Below are 19,864 nucleotides of genomic sequence, written 5' to 3'. Positions count from 1 at the left end.
GGTCCAGAGTTAAGTCAGATGACCCAGATCTCATCGGAAACTTTTCAGAGGGGTTAATTGTTGCACCAAGGTTCATAACAGCCTGGTTAAACATCAGATAGTTGACAGGAATAGCAATGGAGTCAATAGCTGCAGACTGACTCACCAGTATGCCCATTAAAACCAACACAACATTGAATTAGAATCAGTTACAGTTTAATTAAACATTGTTTACATACAGGACGGAGGTGGTTTAAAGATGTCAAAGAATTCAGTTATAATAAATCTAAAATTTTTATTCCTGTTGTTTTTAAGATCCTGACTAAAACCACGGAAAACAGTGTAGTTTTAAGTGACAATAAGACAAGAGTTAAAACATGAAAAAGACAAGTATTTTGAGTCACTCTGCACATTGCAGAAAATTATCAAAACATTTGAAACCTATAAATTTGATAACAATAAATTCACTGTGTAGACAGAAACAAACTCAGCGTGTCCACTACCTGACAGTGGCTGAAACTGATAAAAGTTCTATTGAGTCTAAATGGTTACAGCACATTGTTAGTTCACACTCAGTGCCTGCAGCTCTGGAACCAAGCACTAAAAGTATTTTTGAAATAAAGCGAGATAAAAGGAAACAAAATTAAAAACAGCTTTAGCAGTTTAACTTACATCCTGAAAGAAGGAATCAAGAGGAAAAATAATTAAACTCTTTCTTTCTTCTTTCATGGATGTGGGTGTCACCAGCAAGGGCAGTATGTGCTGACAATCTCTAACTGCCCTTGAACAACTATTCAGAGAGCAGTTAAGAGTCAATCGCTGTTTGCAAGAAAAAACATTTTTTTCTGAATTTCCTTCATTCAAATTCTGTTCATCATCAAATCAAACCCAGATCAGACCAATTAGTAACTCTGCTATAATGAATTGAAGTTTAATTCATTCAAGGTTAGGTGTTTCCCAGACCTTTGTGGGAAGCTAGGAAAGAGATTGCTGAACCTTATAGAGGCCAGTGAGCCTTATGTCATTGATGGGTAAGTTATTGGAAGGGGTTCTGAGGGACAAGATTTACATGCATTTGAAAAGACAAGGACTGATTAGGGATAATCAATGTGGCTTTGTGTGTAGGAAATCGTGTCTCACCAACTTGATTGAGATTTTTGAAGAGGTGACAAAGAAGATTGATGAAGGCAGAGAAGAAGACGTTGTCATATGGGTTTCAGTAAAGCGTTTGACAAGGTTCCGTGTGGTAGACTGGTTAGTAGGGTTAGATACATGGGATGCAGGGGTTGCTGGTCAATTGGATACAAAATTGGCTTGAAGGTAGGAGACGGAGGGTGGTGGTGGTGGTGGAGGGTTGTTTTCAGACTGGAGGCCTGTGACCAGCAGTGTTCCACAGGGATCGGTGCTGGGTCCACTGCTTTTCATCATTTATATGAATGTGAACATAGGAGGTATGGTTAGTAAGTTTGCAAATAACACCAAAATAGGTGGTGTAGTAGACAGTGAAAAAGATTACCTCAGAGTACAATGGGGACTTGATCAGATGGACCAACGGGCCAAGAAGTAGCAGACAGAACTTAATTTAGATAAATGTGAGGTATTACATTTTGGTAGAGCAAACCAGGGCAGGACTTATACACTTAATGGTAGGGCTTGGGCAGAGTTGCCAACAAAGAGACCTAGGGGTGCAGGTGCATATTTTACAAGTACATAGGGTGGTGAAGAAGGCATTTGGCTATAAAAGTTGGGATGTCATGTCACAGTTGTAGAGGACATTGGTGATGCCATTTTTGGGATACTGTACAATTACTGTCACCTTCTATAGGAAGGATGTTGTTAAACTGGAGAGGGTGCAAAAAAGATTTACAAGGATGTTGCCAGGAATGGAGGGTTTGAGCCATAGGGAGAGGCTAAATAGGCTGGGACTTTATTCCCTGGAGCATCAGAGACTGAGGAGTGACCTTATAGAGGTTTATAAAATCATGAGGGACAGGGATACAGTAAATAGCCAAGGTCTTTTATTCTAAGGTGGGAGAGTCCAAAACTAGAGGACATAGATTTAAGGTGAGAGGGAAAAGATTTAAAAGGGACCTGAGGGAACTTCTGACAGAGAAGGTGGTGCATGTATGGAATGAGCTGGCAGATGAAGTGGTGGAAGTGGGTACAATTACAACATTTAAAAGGCTTCTGGATGGGTATATGAATAGGAAGGGTTTAAGAGGGATATAGGCCATATGCTGGCAAATGGGACTAGGTCAGATTGGGATGTTTGTTCAGCACAGACGAGTTGGATGGATGGGCCTGTTTCCATGCTCTATGACTCTACAATTCTTGAGAGTTTTAACACAGTTCACTTTAGTAAGAAATATTTTATGCAATTTCTCAGATCAAATAGACAACACATACTCATCATCATTATCTGATGACCGTGGGTGAATTTACAATGTGACTGAGCTGCAGAATGCAGGAACATTTCTGGCACTTCCAGAATTTAGCACTATTCATATTGAGGCATTCTGCTTGATTGGCACCACATCTACCAGCTCAAACATATACTTCCTCCACCACCAGTGCACAGGAGAAACAATGTGTACCATCTCCAAGATGCAAAGCAGCAACTCGCCAAGGCTCACCATCCAGCACACAATCTCAACCACTGAAAAAGACAAAGGTAGCAGAAACGTGGGAACACCATCACCTGCAATTTCAGCTTCAAGTCACATTTCACTCTGACCTGGGAAATATTACCATTTCTTCATTGCTTAGGAATTCCTTGCTTAATAGCACATGGATTGTAGCAATTTGAGAGAGTGGCTCACAATTTTCTTGAAGGAAATCAGGAATGGGCAATATTGATAGTCTTTATCGAAATCCTGTGACTTTTTCTTAATTCACTGAGTGGGCTCATAGAACATTGGTCATTTAAATAACATAGCGAATAGGAGCAAGAGTGGGTCTTCTGGCCCATTAAGCCTGCTCCTCCAGGGCTGAAGTATCAGAAAACCTGTTGGTGGCCCTGTATCTGTCCCATATTGAGGCTAACATCTTTAGGGGAGGAAGAAGAGAAATTTGTGGGGAAAAAAAGAAACTAAAGATGCTTCAAATATGTGATGAGGATGGTAGATTAAAATTCACCTGATAATAACTAGAATTTTGGGTAACAGGAGGCAGCAGAAGATCCTTTAGCAAAAGGTCTCAGTGGACTTTTTCTTTGGACCTGGTGCTCGGCTGCTGCCCGTTTGCCGGGGCTCTCCGGATACCTGGCGCAGGTCTTTTGTGCTGAATGCTTGCTTTGGTTTTTTGAAGCTTTCTCCAATCATGGGCACTGTTTTCCTGCAATGTCCGTGAAGACTCTTTGACCTCGAGGTGGTGAATCTATCTGGTGTGACTGTTAGAAAGTTTTTAGACTTTGGAACTGACCGTGGTATCTCTCCTCTAGAGAGGCAGGGATCCAAGACATAGCCTGAAGTGTTGGTGTCCTCCTCTGTATCTGTCAGCTCCTGCTTTTGTTCTGCCAGTGTCTCAGGAGAGGATGGTAATTTTTGGGGAGTGGTTTCTTCCACCATTATTTGTTCTTCAGGCAGAATTTTATAAAACTTAGGGTCGCACTGAGTGACCCATTCTGGGGTCTGTGTAGAAGAGGGTTTGGCAGTACATGCTTGGTCTATAATATAGCCATTGTCTGAGCTCCGGATTTCTTCTTGACCAGATACCATACCTTCTAATCCAAAGACAACGCTTCTAGACTTTACCACTGTGGTCTGGCATGCACTATATGTCTGTGAAGAAAAATAATTAGCTTCTTTGGCCTTCTCCAAGGGAAACGAGAAACGAGTTTCCAATTTTGTTCGTCCTACTGATCCAGCTTTTGTTTCTAATTTTCCATTAAAATCAGCTTCTACTGTACGCAGGAACTTTTGGTAATTAGCTTCCTCTTTTATCTTCAGTGGGTTCAGACAATCGTCAGATGAGGAAACAAAGATATCAACACAAGAGTTGAAACTACTGGGGTCCTGTGCAACTCCCAGCCTCAGACTTTCTTCCCTCATTTTACGGGAGCTGGAGGATTGGTAGAACCCAAACCGACGTTTTGGTGTCATGCTCACTTTCTGTTCCACAAGTTCCTTTTCCTCTCTCGGAGTAATAGCAGAATAACTCTTCCTTTGAGATCCCATTGAGGGGGACATTAGACCCATGCTGTCTTCAAAGTTAGTGTCATCTCCATCCATATGGAAACGATACATGCTGGTTGCTTCGGTACTGTTTTGTCTGATCAGGTAGGAGGCATCACATTCTGAAGGACATCTTGAGCGAGTGTGAGTTAGCTCAGCCTTATCAATACCAGCCAGAACTTCCATTGCATTGACCATACGGCTAGAGAATTCCTCCAGTTGGGCCAATCGAATGTCAACAGTTTGGAGTGATGCTTTCATGAAATGTTCCCTCTCATTCACCTCCTCCAGGCGCATTGCCATATTCTCCACTCTGAAACAGAGAGAAATATTTATCACATCAATGAGATCCAGTTTCTGAGTGAAATGCGTAACTGGAATTTTGCTCAAGCAAGATTATTGTGGATTCTGGAAATCTGAAACAAAAACAGAAAATGCCCCAAATTCTCAGCAGTTCAAGCAGCATCTGCAGAGAAAGAATCAGATTTAATGGGCATAAATTTCAAGCCAGGGTCGGGAAACCAATGCCTAGATTATTTCCAAGTCTGAATTCAGTGCTACATCTGAACCCACCTTGGAACATGATTTTGAAATGTAAATATCCTAATTGTCTGGAACTCAGCACCAAAATATTAAGTGTAATTAAGAGGGAGGAAGTGCCTGCAGAACACAAACAGTAAAGACAGATGATAACCATGATGGGGCCTGCCGATGCACTGCAAAAGAAAACAGGCAGCTGCTCAGAGGGCCAGAAATCTCACTGAGTGCTAAAGTGGCACATTGCCAAAAGAGAGATATTGATCACAAATTTCCACATGAATGCCAGATGCCAATATTTTCCTTTAAAAATAACTTGAACTTCTCCCTGGATTAGGTCCAACAACTGCCATGCACCAGACTGTCCAGCTTCACTGAATTCTCCATTGAAACTTGCATTTTTCAATCTCCCTAGTCCATTAATAAGCTCTTCAAGAAGCTTCATGGGCCATTCATTGGAGAGGAATGGGTTCCCCACTCACTTTCACCTCCCTCAGTTTAAAGATCCGACCACATCTCCAAGGCATCTGAATGCAGAGACTTCTTGGATTGTAGTTTTCAAATCATCCCACACCCATTCCTGACTTCGCCAATAATTGAAAATCATCAGCAAAAAGTAAAAGGAAATGGGCTAGCACTTTTAATAAAGGATGAAACCAGTTCAGTAGTGAGAAAGGATCTTAGATTGGAGATCAAAGTGTAGAGTCAATTGGGTGGACCTAAGAAACAGCAAGAGGCAGAAAAATTCATGTGAATTGTTTATAGGTCATCAAGGGCACAGTATTATGACCATAAGAAATAGGAACAGGATAGGCTGTTTGGCCTCTCAAGCATGCTCTGCCATTCAACAGGATAATGGCCAATCTGACATTGCATATGTCCGCTTTCCTGTCCTCTCCACATAACCCTTGATTACCCCATCTGATGAAGAATCTATCTATCTCAGCCCTAAATATACACAAAGACTCTTTTCCCACAGCTGTCTGTGGCAAGGAGTTTCTAAGACTTTCAACCCTCTGAGAGAAGAAATTCCTCCTCATCTCAGTGTTAAATTGGTGACCCTTTAATCAAAGACTATGTGGTCTCCTCAACACTGGGGAAATGAAGCACAGACTGAGTGACCGTTTTGCAGAACACCCACATTCTGTCCTCAAAAATGACCCTGAGTTTCCAGTTGCCTGCCACTTCAACACATCGCTATGTTCCTGGCCAACATCTTTGTCTCAGGCTTGCTGCAGTGCTCCAGCGAAGTTAAGTGTAAGCTGGAAAAACAGCACCTCATTTTCTGCTTGGGAACTCTGCAGCCTTCTGGATGCATGTTGAGTTCAACAATTTTAGGGTTTGAGCACCTTTTCCCATGTCCTTACCCCAGCCCCCACACACCAGGCCTTGTCATCACATGGGCTGCCACCATACACAACCCAGTGTCAGCTACTAATAGTCTCCATTAGCAGCTACTCATTCTCCCAGACTGACCTTTACCCAATCCTTTGTCTGTGCAGGTGATTTTTTTTTCTCTTTGGGCTCTATCTCCACCCATCATTCACTCCTCCCCTTCCCCAAACCCTTCTTCTGCATAAATAACAACATTTTCCTGGCTATAATCAGTTCTAAGGAAGGATCACTGGACCCAAAACATTAATTCTGCTTTCTTTCCACAGATGCTGCCAGACCTGCAGGATTTTTCCAGCAATTTATGTTTTTGTTTCACTAGGATAATCCCTTATATGGGAGGATTGTTTAATAAACAAGGACTAAACACGTTGCGACTCTACTCACTGGAGTTTAGAAGAATGAAAGGTGATCTCATTGAAACATATCGGATTCTTAAGGGTTTTTTTTGAATAGTATCGTCCTAATGAATCATCTCTGAACTGCCTCCGATGAAATGTTATCTTTCCTTAAGTAAGGGACGGCACGGTGGCTCAGTGGTTAGCATTGCTGCTTCACAGCGCCAGGGACCTGGGTTCGGTTACACCACAGGGCAACTGCCTGTCTGTGTGGAGTTTACACATTCTCCCCGTGTCTGCGTGTGTTTCCTCCGGGTGCTCTGGTTTCCTTCCACAGTCCAAAGATGTGCAGGCTAGGTGGATTGGCCATGCTAAATTGCCCATAGTGTTCAGGAATGTGTAGATTAGGTAGGTTATAGGGGGATGTGTCTGGGTGGGATGCTCTGAGAGTCAGTGTGGACTTGTTGGGCCGAAGGGATTCCATGATTCTATGATTGAAAACTGCTCACAGAACTCTAGGTGTGGTCTCACCAGTACTTTGTATAGTTGCAGCAAGACTTCCCTACTCTTATAAAATAAACCCCTCAAATAAGATCCAACATTCCATGAGCCTTCCTGATTACCTGCTGCATCTGTGTGCCATCTTTCTGTGTTTCATGCACAAGTTCCCCGAAGTCCATTTGTATTGCAGCTTTCTGCAGTTTTTGATGCACAGAGAGATCTGGGTGTTCAGGTCCACTGTACCCTGAAGGTGGCAACGCAGGTCGATAGAGTGGTCAAGAAGGCATATGGCATGCTTTCATTCATCGGACGGGGTATTGAGTATAGAGTTGGCAGGTCATGTTACAGTTGTATAGGACTTTGGTTCTGGTCGCCACATTACCAAAAGGATGTGGATGCTTTGGAGAGGGTGCAGAGGAGGTTCACCAGGATGTTGCCTGGTATGGAGGGCGCTAGCTATGAAGAGAGGTTGGGTAGATTAGGATTGCTTACATTAGATAGATGGAGGTTGAGAGGGGACCTGATTGAGGTGTACAAAATCATGAGAGGTATAGACAGGGTGGATAGCAAGAAGCTTTTTCCCAGATTGTGGGACTCAATTACCAGGGGTCACAATTTCAAGGTGAGAGGGGAAAAGTTTAAGGGAGATATGCGTGGAAAGTTCTTTACGCAGAGGGTGGTGGGTGTCTGGAACGCGTTGCCAGCGGAGGTGGTAGAGGCGGGCATGATAGCGTCATTTAAGATGTATCTAGACAGATACATGAATGGGCAGGGAGCAGAGAGATACAGATGCTTGGAAAATAGGCGACAGGTTTAGATAGAGGATCTGGATCGGTGCAGGCTTGGAGGGCTGAAGGGCCTGTTACTGTGCTGTAATTTTCTTTGTTCTTTGTCCTCCGTTTCTATTCATTTGTTCTCCCTTCCAAAATGAATGACATCATATTTTCCCACATTATACTCCTACTTGCCCACTTACGTAACCTATCAATATCTCTGTGCAAACTGTTGTATCACTCTCACAACTTGCTTATTTTTGTGACATCTGCAGATTTAGCTACATTATATTCACTTCCTTCCTCTAAGTCATTAATGCATCAGGAAGCTTTAGATGTGTGTAACTCGTGTGATACAATAATCCTGGGTGACTTCAGTTTACAATATAGACTGGATAAATTTAATTAACATGGAGGACAAATTCCTGAAATGTGTACCTGATGGTTTTCTAGAACAATATGTTGAAGAACCAACTAGAGAATGGTCTTTTTTGGTCAGTTTTATATCATAAGATAGGGCTAATTATCAATCTCTTTGTATATGTTCTGGTACAGTTCCTGCAGATTGGAAGGCAGAAAATATAGCCCTACTATTTACAAAAGAAGGAAGAGACAATGTTATTAGCCTAAAGACAGTAGGAAAAATGTTAGAATCTATTATAGATAACATAACAAGTGGACACGTAGAAAATAATGGTAGAACTACACCAAGTCAACATGGATTTATGAAAGGGAGACAAAAACACAGTTTGTTTTTATTTTGTATTAACCAGGACAATGCCCAAGAATATCAATTCAAGGGAAAACCAACATTTATATTGCAAGAGAGGAGAATGCTGATTGGTTAACAAGTGGATTCTGATTGGTGGAGATGGTGTCATAGACAATGTATCAATTAGTAGTGATAGACAATTAACTGCCAAGCTTTGTTGACATGCTTGGTTTAAAATTTAAACAAAGCTTGACTGTGAATTGTCGATCATCAGTGAAAGTCAATTTCTATACTACCAAAAAATTATTGTAAACTTGTTACTGTATTTTTAAAGATTTAACTTAGCAAAGTAGATAAGGGAGTGGATCTGATGTATTTGAATTTTCAGAAGACTTTTGATAAGGCCCCACATACAAGGTTAGATTGAGATACTAAGTTGGTATGGATTGAGAATTACTTAACAGGCGGAAAAGACGGCGTAGTAATAAATGGGCTAATCTCAGGTTGCCAGATTGTGATGTGGGGACCAAATGTAATATTTTCATAGAATCCCTACAGTGTGGAAAGAAGCCATTTAGCCCATGGAGTCTGCACAGACCTTCCGAAGAGTATCCTGCCCTGCTGATGACACAAAATTAGTGGGTATGTGAGGAGGCTTCAAGAGGATTTAGAGTTGTGAAGTCAGTCAGCAGGCACGTGGCAAATGGAATATAATGTGGAAACACGTGAAGTTATCAGCCAGTGGTTCTGACAGCCATTATTATGAAGGGCTTTGAGAGGTTAGTAATGGCACACATCAACTCCAGCTTCCCAGACTGCCTTGATTTCCTACAATTTGCCTATCATCACAATTAGTTCACGGTAGACACCATCTCCCTGGCCCTACATTCATCCCTGGAACACCTGGATAACAAAATACCTACATCAGATTCCTATTTATTGACTTTAGCTCCACCTCCAACACCATAATTCCAACAAAACTCATGTCCAAACTCTGAGACCTAGGACTCTGCTCTCCCCTCTGCAACTGGATTCTCGACTTCCTGACCCACAGACTGCAGTCATTCAGTATGCGCGACAACACCCCCTCCACAATAATCAACACCAATGCCCTGCAAGGCTGAATACTCAGTCCCTTACTATACTTCTTATATATTCACGACTGTGACCAAATTCAGCTCTAACTCCATTTACAAATTTGCTGATGACATCACTGTAGTGGGTCACATCTCAAACAACAACAAAACAGAGTACAGGAAAGAGATGGTTTAGTGGCATGGTGTAAAGACAACAATATCTCCCTCAATGTCACCAAAACCAAGGAGCTGGTCATCGACTACAGGAAGCAGAGCGGAGGACGTGCTCCTTTTGTTTTCTCCAAAGCTGAATATTTCCAGAATATTGTTTTTATTTGAAATTAAGTTGTAATTGAAGTGATTAAGTCAATGGAAGGATTTGGTAAGAAAATGACAGAAACTATTTCCTCAGGTGGGGGTGGTAGAGGACAAGAGGGTGTAACCTTAAAATTGGAGCCAAGACAGGGTGATGATGATAAATACTTCATCACACACAAGTTTGGTCAAAGCTGGAATTCTCTACTGTCGAAAGCTGTTGGAGAGTTGTAGTAAACTGAACATTTCCAAACTGAGATTAATAGATAGGAAGAGTTAAACCAGACTCTGTTTCTCTCTCCACAGACGCCACCTAACCTACTGAGCTTCTCGTGCAATTTCTGTGCTTGTTTCAGATTTCCAGTATCTGCAGCATTTTGCTTTTATGAATAGGTTTTTGTTTGTTACAGTTACTGAGATTTAAAGAAAACAATGTGTGCAGGATGGAGTTGAAATATGGATCAGCTAAGATCTAACTGAATTGCAGAACAAGCTTGATAACTCAATTAACTCCAACTGTTCCCACCTTCTATTCATTAAAGAATCAGGACAGGAACAGGAAATTCTTGCAAAACAGAACATGATCAGATTTATCCTAGAAACAAACAACCCACCTTTCAGCTGTGATCCGAATCCGCTCATCATTCGATGATTGTTCTTGATCTTCCTTCTGTGTGAAGTATTGTTCCACACACTGCTCCTCAAACTCCTGCAGCTTCTTCAGTTCTTCCTCGCTGAGGATTAGTTCTGTCACAAGGAAGGGGAAACAAGGACGAAGATTATTCCTATAATCCTGCTAAGATCATGTAAGTAAGAGGTTATTAAAAAATCAATACTAAACTATAGAATAAGCAAAGATGCAAGCACAGTGAAAGGCTGTTGGAGGTGGAAATGGAAAGTGAAGGTGATTTTAAAAATTCATTCACACGATGAGGGTGTCACCGACTGGGCCAGCATTTCTTGCGCATTTCTAATTGCCCAGAGGGCAGTTAAGAGTCAACCACATTGTTGTGGGAATGAAGTAACAGGTAGACCAGACCAGGTAAGAATGGCAGATTTTCTTCTTTAAAAGGAATTAGTGAACCAATTACAACAATTGATAGTGTTTACATGGATGACATTAGACTAGCTTTTAAATTCCAGATTTGTATTGGATTCAAATTTAACCATCTGCCATGGTAGATCTGAACCCATGTCCTCAGAACATTAACCTGGGGTCCTGCATTACTAATATATCACCACTACACCCATCATGTCCCCCTCAGTGACAGGGGACAAAGGAACATGGATAGATGAGCAGCCCGTTTCGACCCTTGAGCCTGTTCCAACGTTCCAGGAGATCACAGTCGATCTACTATATGATTCCATAGACCCTTTCCCCCATATCCCTTTAAGTCTTCGGACAACAATTGATCAAGAATCGATTGCCATTTGCAGGACTGTGTTCCAAATGTGTACTGCCCTTTGCATGTAGATTTTCCCAAATTGATTCCCAAAAGTTCTAATTCCAAATTTTGGACGATATCTCCATGTAGACTCTACAACTAGCAGAAATATCTGTTCCCCTAAGTATCTTGAAAACTTTTACTAAATTACCTCCTCATCTTCAAAATTTCAGGGAATACAATGATAGTTGGTGTAATATTTCCTCAAAATTTAGTTCTTAGAGTGAGTATCATTTCAGTAAATCTATCTTGAACTCTTTTCAATGTCAAAATAGTTTTCCAAAGATCTTGCTACCTGGTACTGCCCAGTGTTCCAGGTATAATATAGCCAGGGCTTTGTATAGATCTAGCATGACTTGTACTCTAAAGGTTAGATTCCTATTCCCCTTTTTGATTATTTTTTGCACATATTCAGGTCATTTTAATGATCCATGTACCTGAATCTCCAAATCTCTTTGGACCTTGAAAATTTCTACCTTTTCACCATTTAGAAATTTGTCTGTTCTTTCCACATTTCTTACATTGAAATCCATTTGCAATTCATTTTGTTGGTTTTCTCTATTCATCTTATTTATCAATACCTCTATGCAATTTTATAATGACTTCAACTTAGGCTATAGGAGCAGAATTAGGCTATTTAGCCCATAAAGTCTGTTTCGCCATTCGATCATGGCTGATCTGTTTCACAACTCCATTCTCTGCCTTCTCCTTGCAACTCTTCATCCTCTTACTAATCAAGAACCTAACCATCCCTGTCTTAAATACACCTAAAGATTTGGCATCCACAGCCTTTTGCAGCAATGAGTTCCATGGATTCACTACCCTCTGGCTGAAGAAATTTCTCCTCACTTCAGTTCTAAAAGGCTGTCCCTTCACTCTGAGGCTCTGCCTTCATGTCCTAGTCTCTCCTACTAGTGGAAACATCTTCTCCATGTCCATTTTATCCAGGCCTTTCAGTATTCTGTAGGTTTCAACAAGTTCCTCCCGCATCCTTCTAAACTCCATCAAGTACAGACCCAGAGTCCTCAACCGTTCCTCATTATGACAAGCCCTTCATTCTCAGAATCATTCTTGCAAATAACTTCTGGATTTCCTCAAAAACCAGCACATCCTTTCTTCAATACGGGCTCAATATTCCAAACACAGTCTGACCAGAACCTTGTACAGCCCCAGCAATACATCCCTGCTTTAGTATTGTAGTTCGCTCGAAATGAATACTAATATTGCATTTGCCTTTCTAACTGCCAGCTAAACTGGTGTGTTAACCTGAAGTAAATCCTAAACTAGAACTCCTAAGTCCCTCTGTGCTTCAGTTTTCCAATGCCTTTCCCCATTTAGAAAACAGTCTACTCTATTTTTCCCACCAAAGTGCACTACCTCACACTTTTCAAAATGTATTCCACTTCTTTGCCTACTGTCATAGCCTGTCCAAGTTCTTCTGCAGCCTCGCTGCTTCCTCAACACTAGCTGTCCTCCCACCTATCTTTGTGTCATCTGCAAAGTTAGCAACAATGCCCTCAGTTCCTTCATGTAGACTGTTAATGTCATCCATCTTTGCGTCATAAGCAAATTTCGTTCAGTGGATTTCTAACCCATCATCTAAGTTATCAAGAAATACAATAAATAGTTGAGGCTCCAACGGATATCCTTACAGGACACCAATTCCTATTCTGTCAGGTAGTGTCACCTGCCCATTATCTCTGATCATCTTTTGCTGCTCAATTTACTAACTGGGTCAATAATTTGCTTCTAATTCTATGAATCTCAACTAAATAACCTCTTCTGAGAGACATTATCAAATTTCTTCTGAAAGTCCATATGAATAGCACGTATAGACAAAATTAGTCAGGCTTCCTCTTTAGTTCTTTCTCACAACATTTTCAAGATGTTCAGTCACACCAGCCTTAATTATAGATTCTAGTGATTTTTCAACAATGGCTGTTTGGCCAACTGATCTCTCATTCCCTAGTTCTGCTCTTTCACATTTCTTAAATAGCAGAATGGCATATATAATTCAATCTACAGCATGGTTCCAAATTGAGAGAACTTTAGATGATTATTGTTAAGGCATCAACAATGTTCTCACCAATTTATTTTTAAATCCTGAGGTGTGAGCCATCTGTTCATTAGCACCATTATTTTCTTTATTACCATTATTACATTAATTTTGCTGGAGCTGTTCCAACTATTAGTTTTTCTGGGATATCTGGCCATACTAGTCTCCGCCTCAAATGCAAATAAATACCAGACTGATTCAAACTAATTATTCATCATTTCCTTGTTTTTGTGGCCAGTATCTTCATTACCAATTTTCAAGATCCCACCAACTTCTACCAACTTCTCTTCCTAACGTGATTATAAAAACTTTGTTGATTTTGATATTCCTTACAAATTCCCCTTTTTTTTATAGTTCTTAGCCTCTTTTTTAACTTAAGCATTCTTTGCATACTTCCTAGTTACCAGGATCTGTACTTTTTACAATTTTCTTTTGCTTTTCTGATGTCTCGTAATTTTTGGTTGTCCATAGCTTTCTTTTTTGGATAGGGTGACCTCTTGTCCCTTAGGTCTGTTTCACACTAATTTTTTTATTAACTCCTGCTAGAGGCTTTCTGCCATGTTTTCCTTTCAGGGATTTACCCTTTTCTTAAATTTACTCATGGGATGTGGGTGTCTCTAACTAGGCCAGCATTTATTGCCCATCCCTAATTGTCCAGAGGGCAGCTAAGAGGCAACCACATTGGTGTGGGTCTGGAGTCACATGTAGGCCAGACCAGGTAAGGATGGCAGTTTCCTTCCCTAAAGGACATTAGTGACCCAGATGGGGTTTTTTCCTGACAATTGACAATGGATTTATGGTCATCATTAGACTCTTAACTCCAGATATTTATTAAATTCAAATTCTACCATCTGTCATGATGGGATTTGAACACACATCCCTAGAACATTAGCCAAGTTTCTAGATTAATAGTCTAGCAATAATACCACTAGGCCATTGCCTTGCCTTTACTGTTTACTGTCCCATCTTACTGGAAACAGCCCAACCTAAATCTAGGATTCAAGTTGTTATTTACTCCCCTCCTTTCAAATAATTACATTGAACTCAATCATGTCGGGATTGTTGTTAGATAAATGTTTGTGCACTGTCAAGTCGTTAAGTAAACTTGGCTCATCACTAACTGTTAATTGGCCTGCCCTCTTATCAGTTTGTGTATATATCGACACATTCAGAAAACTGACATGATTTAGTCTGCCTATCCAAATCTACATGAAAGTTAAAATCGTGTCTGAAGATGACTGTCCTTTTTACGTGCTTGTTTAATCTCTGCATTTATACAATCTACCATTTCACAAATGCTACTTGGTCAATGGGATTGGGGTATGTAGAACTCACACCATAGTCTTATAATTTCTATTTCTTAATTCTGCCCACTAAATGCCACCGTTTGCTTATCCCTTGCCCCTTATAATCAAACTGATTTCATACTTAATTACAAAGTCTATTTCTCCCCATTTAGCATCATCCCAAACACACCTGTAGACTTCATAATCTAATATATTTATACGGTATATTTCCATTAACCTGGATTAATTTAGTTCCCAAACCTGACCATCTTGTAGCCATGTTTCAGAAATAGTTACCATGTCACAGACGCCAGTTGAATTCACGCCTGCAGTTCATTCAATTGATTTACTTGGGCAACACATCCTAACCTGTCCTGTTTACTGTATTCTTTAAGCATTTCTTATTTATCGATGCTGTTTAAATTAATTTACTTCTTTTAGTTTCCTCTTTACCTGTGGTCCTAAAAGCACAATTTTGAACTGTTACGCTACTCTTTTTCCTTTATTTGATTTTGAACTATCATCTAAATGACCTTTTCCACCATAGCCCTACTCCATTCACAACTTAAAAGGTACTTGTGACCATCCTCTTCATCCTTTGTGCTAGGATTCTGGTTCCATTCCAGTTCAGGTGGAATCCATCCCAATCTCCTTTCAGTACCAGTTCTGCTATCCGTCTTGCCCACATCCTCCTTCAGTTTCCCTTGTCTATTTGTTCCTTTACCAATTTGCTTGTAATTCAGGTAATGATCCAGACTTTGCAACTGTTGAGATCTCAGGGAGGGGAGGGATGGAAGCAGTGTACAGCAATAGCTGGCTAGGAGACAGTAGTTGGTTGAATCTCCAGAGCATGGGGTTAGGGGGGTGCTTAAGGCCCAGTTATTATTAGGATTGAAGTGTACACACTCAGTCCCCGATCACGTTCTTCCACCTCCTTGTTCTTCCTGCTACAGCACTGATGTACAATCATGGACAAGTAACTGAAGATGATCAGCGGTGGTGGGAAGACAGGCCTTTCGTGGAATGTCAGGATTAGCTGATAACGCTGGAACTTCCAGACCTGGTTGGAGATGGAAATCACCTCCAGGAAAGTGTTGCTGCAGAACAGAACACATATCTCAATCAACAAACAGACGACAAAAAACTCAACTGAGCAGCAGGTTCTACAGTCCAGGGGTTAAGGGAGGGAGAAGGTAAAAGCTGAAGGAGCAGTAAGAGAGACAGGATGGGCAGGAGGTTACCTGCAATCCAACGCAGGAAAGGAGACAGGGAACAGGAGGGAGAGTGGGGCCAGGGGAGTGGGTAACAGAGTTTTAAAACTCAGGGTCAGAAATAAATTAAACTGGAAATAATATAACAACCCTCATTTTAGTCCAGACAAAATCAGCAGCAAAGTGACTGGAGCTTTAAAGGAATAATAAAGGAAAGTTCACAGGAGCACAATTCATAATAAACCATTGGAGACAGCAGCAGGGAAATGTCAGCTGCTATGTGCTGATTATAATTTGCAGTTTGTTTAAACCATCAGTTACTACACAGTTACAAAGGTGAACATGTTAACTGTTTTGATTCTTACTTGAAGACAGCAATCAACAGATTTACAAGCAGGACATTAGCGACGAGAAGGTAACATGCCATGATAGCAGGAATAATCCAGGCCCCAGGGATACAGGGAGGGAGCCGCTTCCCATCATCATCAAACAGGTTTTCTCCACAAGGAGCTACAGGGGAAGAAATTCCTCACAGTTTAACACAGAATTACACAAGGTGGACCAACCATAAGCTCAATGGCCCATTTCACTGAATGGATTCATTTTATTTATTTCAGGGAACAGGACCCCTCCTCGCTTATCACTTGGGAAACCACAAAGATGCCATTTGCACTGTCATGAGGGACTGAGGCACAGAATGACCGGAACAAAGAGGTCACACTTTACCAAACCCCGGGGATGGAGTCACATCTTTCCAAACCACAGGGCTTGGGTCACATCTTTCCAAACTGTGTGTTTGGGGGTTGTTCACAGCTTTCCCAGCTGCTGGACATAGGGGGGAATACCTGCCCAAACAAAGTGGTCAGGCCTACGTGGTGCAGATTTGTGGCAAATATTTGGAGGGAGTTGATAAGGGCAGTTGTGAGCAGACACTGAGATGTCGACACTAATTCAAACCTCCTCTGGATGGTGGCCTGCAGCCCTGTATATGGAATGTGTGAACATGGGCTGAGTTGCACACACAAACAGTGGCTTGAAGCGAGTCACAACCTATGAGCAGCTTACACAACATTGCTGAATTTTACATAAAACTGGAAACAGTTTAACCCATGAGGCTACTAATCATTGTTGCCTTTGATAGAACAAATGTATAAACTGCAAAATCCTCACAGCCAGACTGCCCTGGCCAACTTGGAACAACTTTAATCAATCCAACCAGACCCTGTGACTGGTGAATTCCAGCCTTTTAAAAATCAAAATAACTTTAATAATGAACAAAAAAAAGGCTCAAAATCTGGTTGGTTTATGGCCAAGCCTTTGTAACAAGAGTACGTAAAATCACAAAAACAGACATTGGACATTGTCACACTGTACCCACAATACAAACAGACTACTTCTGATATTTAACAGCACCTACAGTTATACACTTACGATTAATTTCCATGGCATATACTGGTACATGATTCCATTACAGTAGGAGCAAAAATGAAGAAAGTAAATGAAGACAATGAGAGCAAATCTCCACAATGTCATAAGCAAGATTTCCTGCCATACATATTCATAGCAAAACTTTGCAGTCCAGAGAATGAAGCATAAAGAATACAGGCCAAGAGACTACAATCAGTAAATACTAAGTGAGACAGACAATCTCAAATTCTCAGATTCTTCATACTGAAGATTGACAACCCAACCTTACTCTCCATGAATGCAAAGATTAGATGTGGCAGGCAACTTTTTGTAGTTAACATTAAAGCTTCCATAGATTTTCACAAGGAGCTCAAATGTCTGAAGTATTTTCCTCTTTGATACCATGAGATTGGGCTAACGGTGGCTTAGTGGTTAGCACTGCTGCCTCACAGCACCAGGGATCCGGGTTTCATTCCGCCTTCGGGCAACTGTCTGTGTGGAGTTTGCACATTCTCCCCGTGTCTGCGTGGGTTTCCTCTGGACATTCCAGTTTCCTCCCACAGTCTAAAGGTGTGCAAGTTAGGTGGATGGCCATGCTAAGTTGCCCATAGTGTCCAGGGATATTTAAATTAAGTGGACTGGCCATGAGAAATGCAGGGTTACAGGGATGGGGTAGGTGGGTGGGATGCTCTTCGGAGGATTGGTGTGGACTTGATGGGTCGAATGGTCTGCTCCTATGCTATAGGGATTCTATGGTTCTATTGTATAAAATGTAGGTTGCTCAAGTTGGTTTTGGTAGCAACTTCTAAAAATTACGATCTGTATTATCCGTTCTTCAAAGCAGTAGATTTGAAGATCAGTACCATATTGTCTCAGGAGCTCTGTTATTCTGTGTTGACTGCTACAATATAGGGTGTAAGTAAACTAATGATATTGATGTAATTGGCGATGGTGAGACTGGAGAGAAGCAGGTCACGGACCAGGAGAGAAACACTTTACTGGAGAGCCATAGTCAGTAACCTGTATATCCAAGTGTAAATAAGGACTGTGACAGCACAGATGGGAAGGAGAGAGAGTAAGGACAAACTAGGAATGCTAGAAACTAAGAATAGTGGAAACCTGTAAAACAGAGCAGCCTATGAATGTGCAGTCTAGACATCCAATGTTCCAGACCACCAAGAGAGCATGGAATCTTCAAAAAGTCAAACAACTCAAGGCCTGGTAACTACAGTGTGCTCTCAACACACTGGCAGCAGCATTCTCTAAAAACACTTATTCTCATTCCTTTCTTGACCTTCAACAGCTAGTTTCCTGGAATTGGTAACCAGTTAGATTTGAACACCCCGTCAATATTTATTCATGATTTTTAAGTTTTTAATGCTTCAGTGATTTGATTTTAATGCTCTGTTAGTACCACAAAAGGGTCAGTTTGAGACCATTTCAGTGCTGACTCAGCCAGGCCAACTTTATGTTACAGCTGCCTCAGCATTAGTCTTGGACCTACCTCAGTCTAGTGCAGATCTGTGCGCATGCGTGTCTGTGTGTATCAGGGCCCAATAACCAGAGCCTGGGGTTCTAGTGGGCTCCCCGTGTTCAGGCTGGAGGTTGGGGTTGGGGTGTTGCCAGGCCTGAAGACATTCCGGTGCCTGTGGTCCCTGACTGCTACGGTAGAGGGTCACTGGAACAAAAACGTTCACTCTGCTTTCTCCCCACAGATGCTGCCAGATCTACTGAGTTTTTCCAGCAATTTTTGTTTTTGTTTCTGATTTCAGGCATCCACAGTTCTTTCACTTCTTTTGTTTAGGGTTAGGTTTAGGGTTCGTATCTGACTGTTGAATGGTGTTATGATCAGGTTTCAATGTGATGGCTCACATGGTTAAATATCCTAGTCAGTTACTGGAGTACCTGTAGAACTGTACCTGAAAGAGGTGGGGATGAATTGGATACATCAATGGGGCAGCCCAAAATATGTCAGGATGTTACTACTTCAGAAATGAACAGTGCGGTAACCCATGGCATCAGAGCTTGGCTGCTTTCATATTTATTATCTGCCCAAGGATACAGGAAACAGAATCTTACTATAAATTCTAGTCTTACGGTCTATCTGATCCGCAAACACCTCTCCATAGATCATCCAGTACGGCATGTAGAAAATGTTCCGGGCTAATCTCCAGGAAGGCTCCTCATCCGGATGTAGAATGGCCTGTCTTGACACTCCAAAACTCATCAGGACCACCAGCATAATGACCACAAAGTACAGCATGTCAACCATCTGGAAAACAACACTGAAATTGTCATTCCATCACAAAGCTAGCGTTATATCACACAGCGAACATCACCATAGGGATGTCAAACACCTGGGGACAGGAGGCCTGGAGGCTTCACAAAACTTCTAATCAAATGTATCCATTTTTCTTACAGTCCCCATTCCTAAACTCTGTAAGCACATTTTGAAAAAGAACTGTAATGATTGTACAATGCATTGTATATGGATTGATGGAGTAAACATAAGTTAATGTCTTGATTTTGACACTTTACATTTAAAAGGGTCCATTTATCTCTCTGTGATGGATGTTGGGGTGTATTTAAAGGAATTGGTTTCTCTCTATGATGGCTATTGGGGTGTATTTAAAGGGATTGGTTTCTCTCTATGATGGCTGTTGG

At 41.3% G+C, this 19,864-nt stretch overlaps 1 protein-coding gene across 4 annotated transcripts in view; it reads right to left on the bottom strand.

The window, feature by feature from the left end:
• Positions 1–2,895: 2,895 nt before the first annotated feature.
• The window catches only part of trpm1a (transient receptor potential cation channel, subfamily M, member 1a), a 70,732-nt gene continuing 53,763 nt past the window's right edge, over positions 2,896–19,864 (bottom strand). For 2 of the 4 annotated variants that reach the window (XM_048617069.1, XM_048617068.1), the window contains exons 22-27: positions 19,280–19,472; positions 17,225–17,245; positions 16,159–16,303; positions 15,489–15,679; positions 10,410–10,542; positions 2,896–4,464 (exon numbers count right to left, since the gene is read on the bottom strand). In XM_048617069.1, coding sequence (XP_048473026.1) covers positions 3,162–4,464; positions 10,410–10,542; positions 15,489–15,679; positions 16,159–16,303; positions 17,225–17,245; positions 19,280–19,472 — 1,986 coding nt within the window. In that variant the 3' untranslated portion in view covers positions 2,896–3,161. The remainder of the gene's footprint in view (positions 4,465–10,409; positions 10,543–15,488; positions 15,680–16,158; positions 16,304–17,224; positions 17,246–19,279; positions 19,473–19,864) is intronic. The other 2 variants (XM_048617072.1, XM_048617071.1) reach the window with 1 other exon arrangement.

This window comes from Rhincodon typus, chromosome 36 (genome assembly GCF_021869965.1).
Source record: "Rhincodon typus isolate 14 chromosome 36, sRhiTyp1.1, whole genome shotgun sequence".
NCBI lineage: Eukaryota > Metazoa > Chordata > Chondrichthyes > Orectolobiformes > Rhincodontidae > Rhincodon > Rhincodon typus.
The sequence above is the reverse complement of the archived record's forward strand: the minus strand, read 5'-3'. Positions and strand labels throughout refer to the sequence as shown.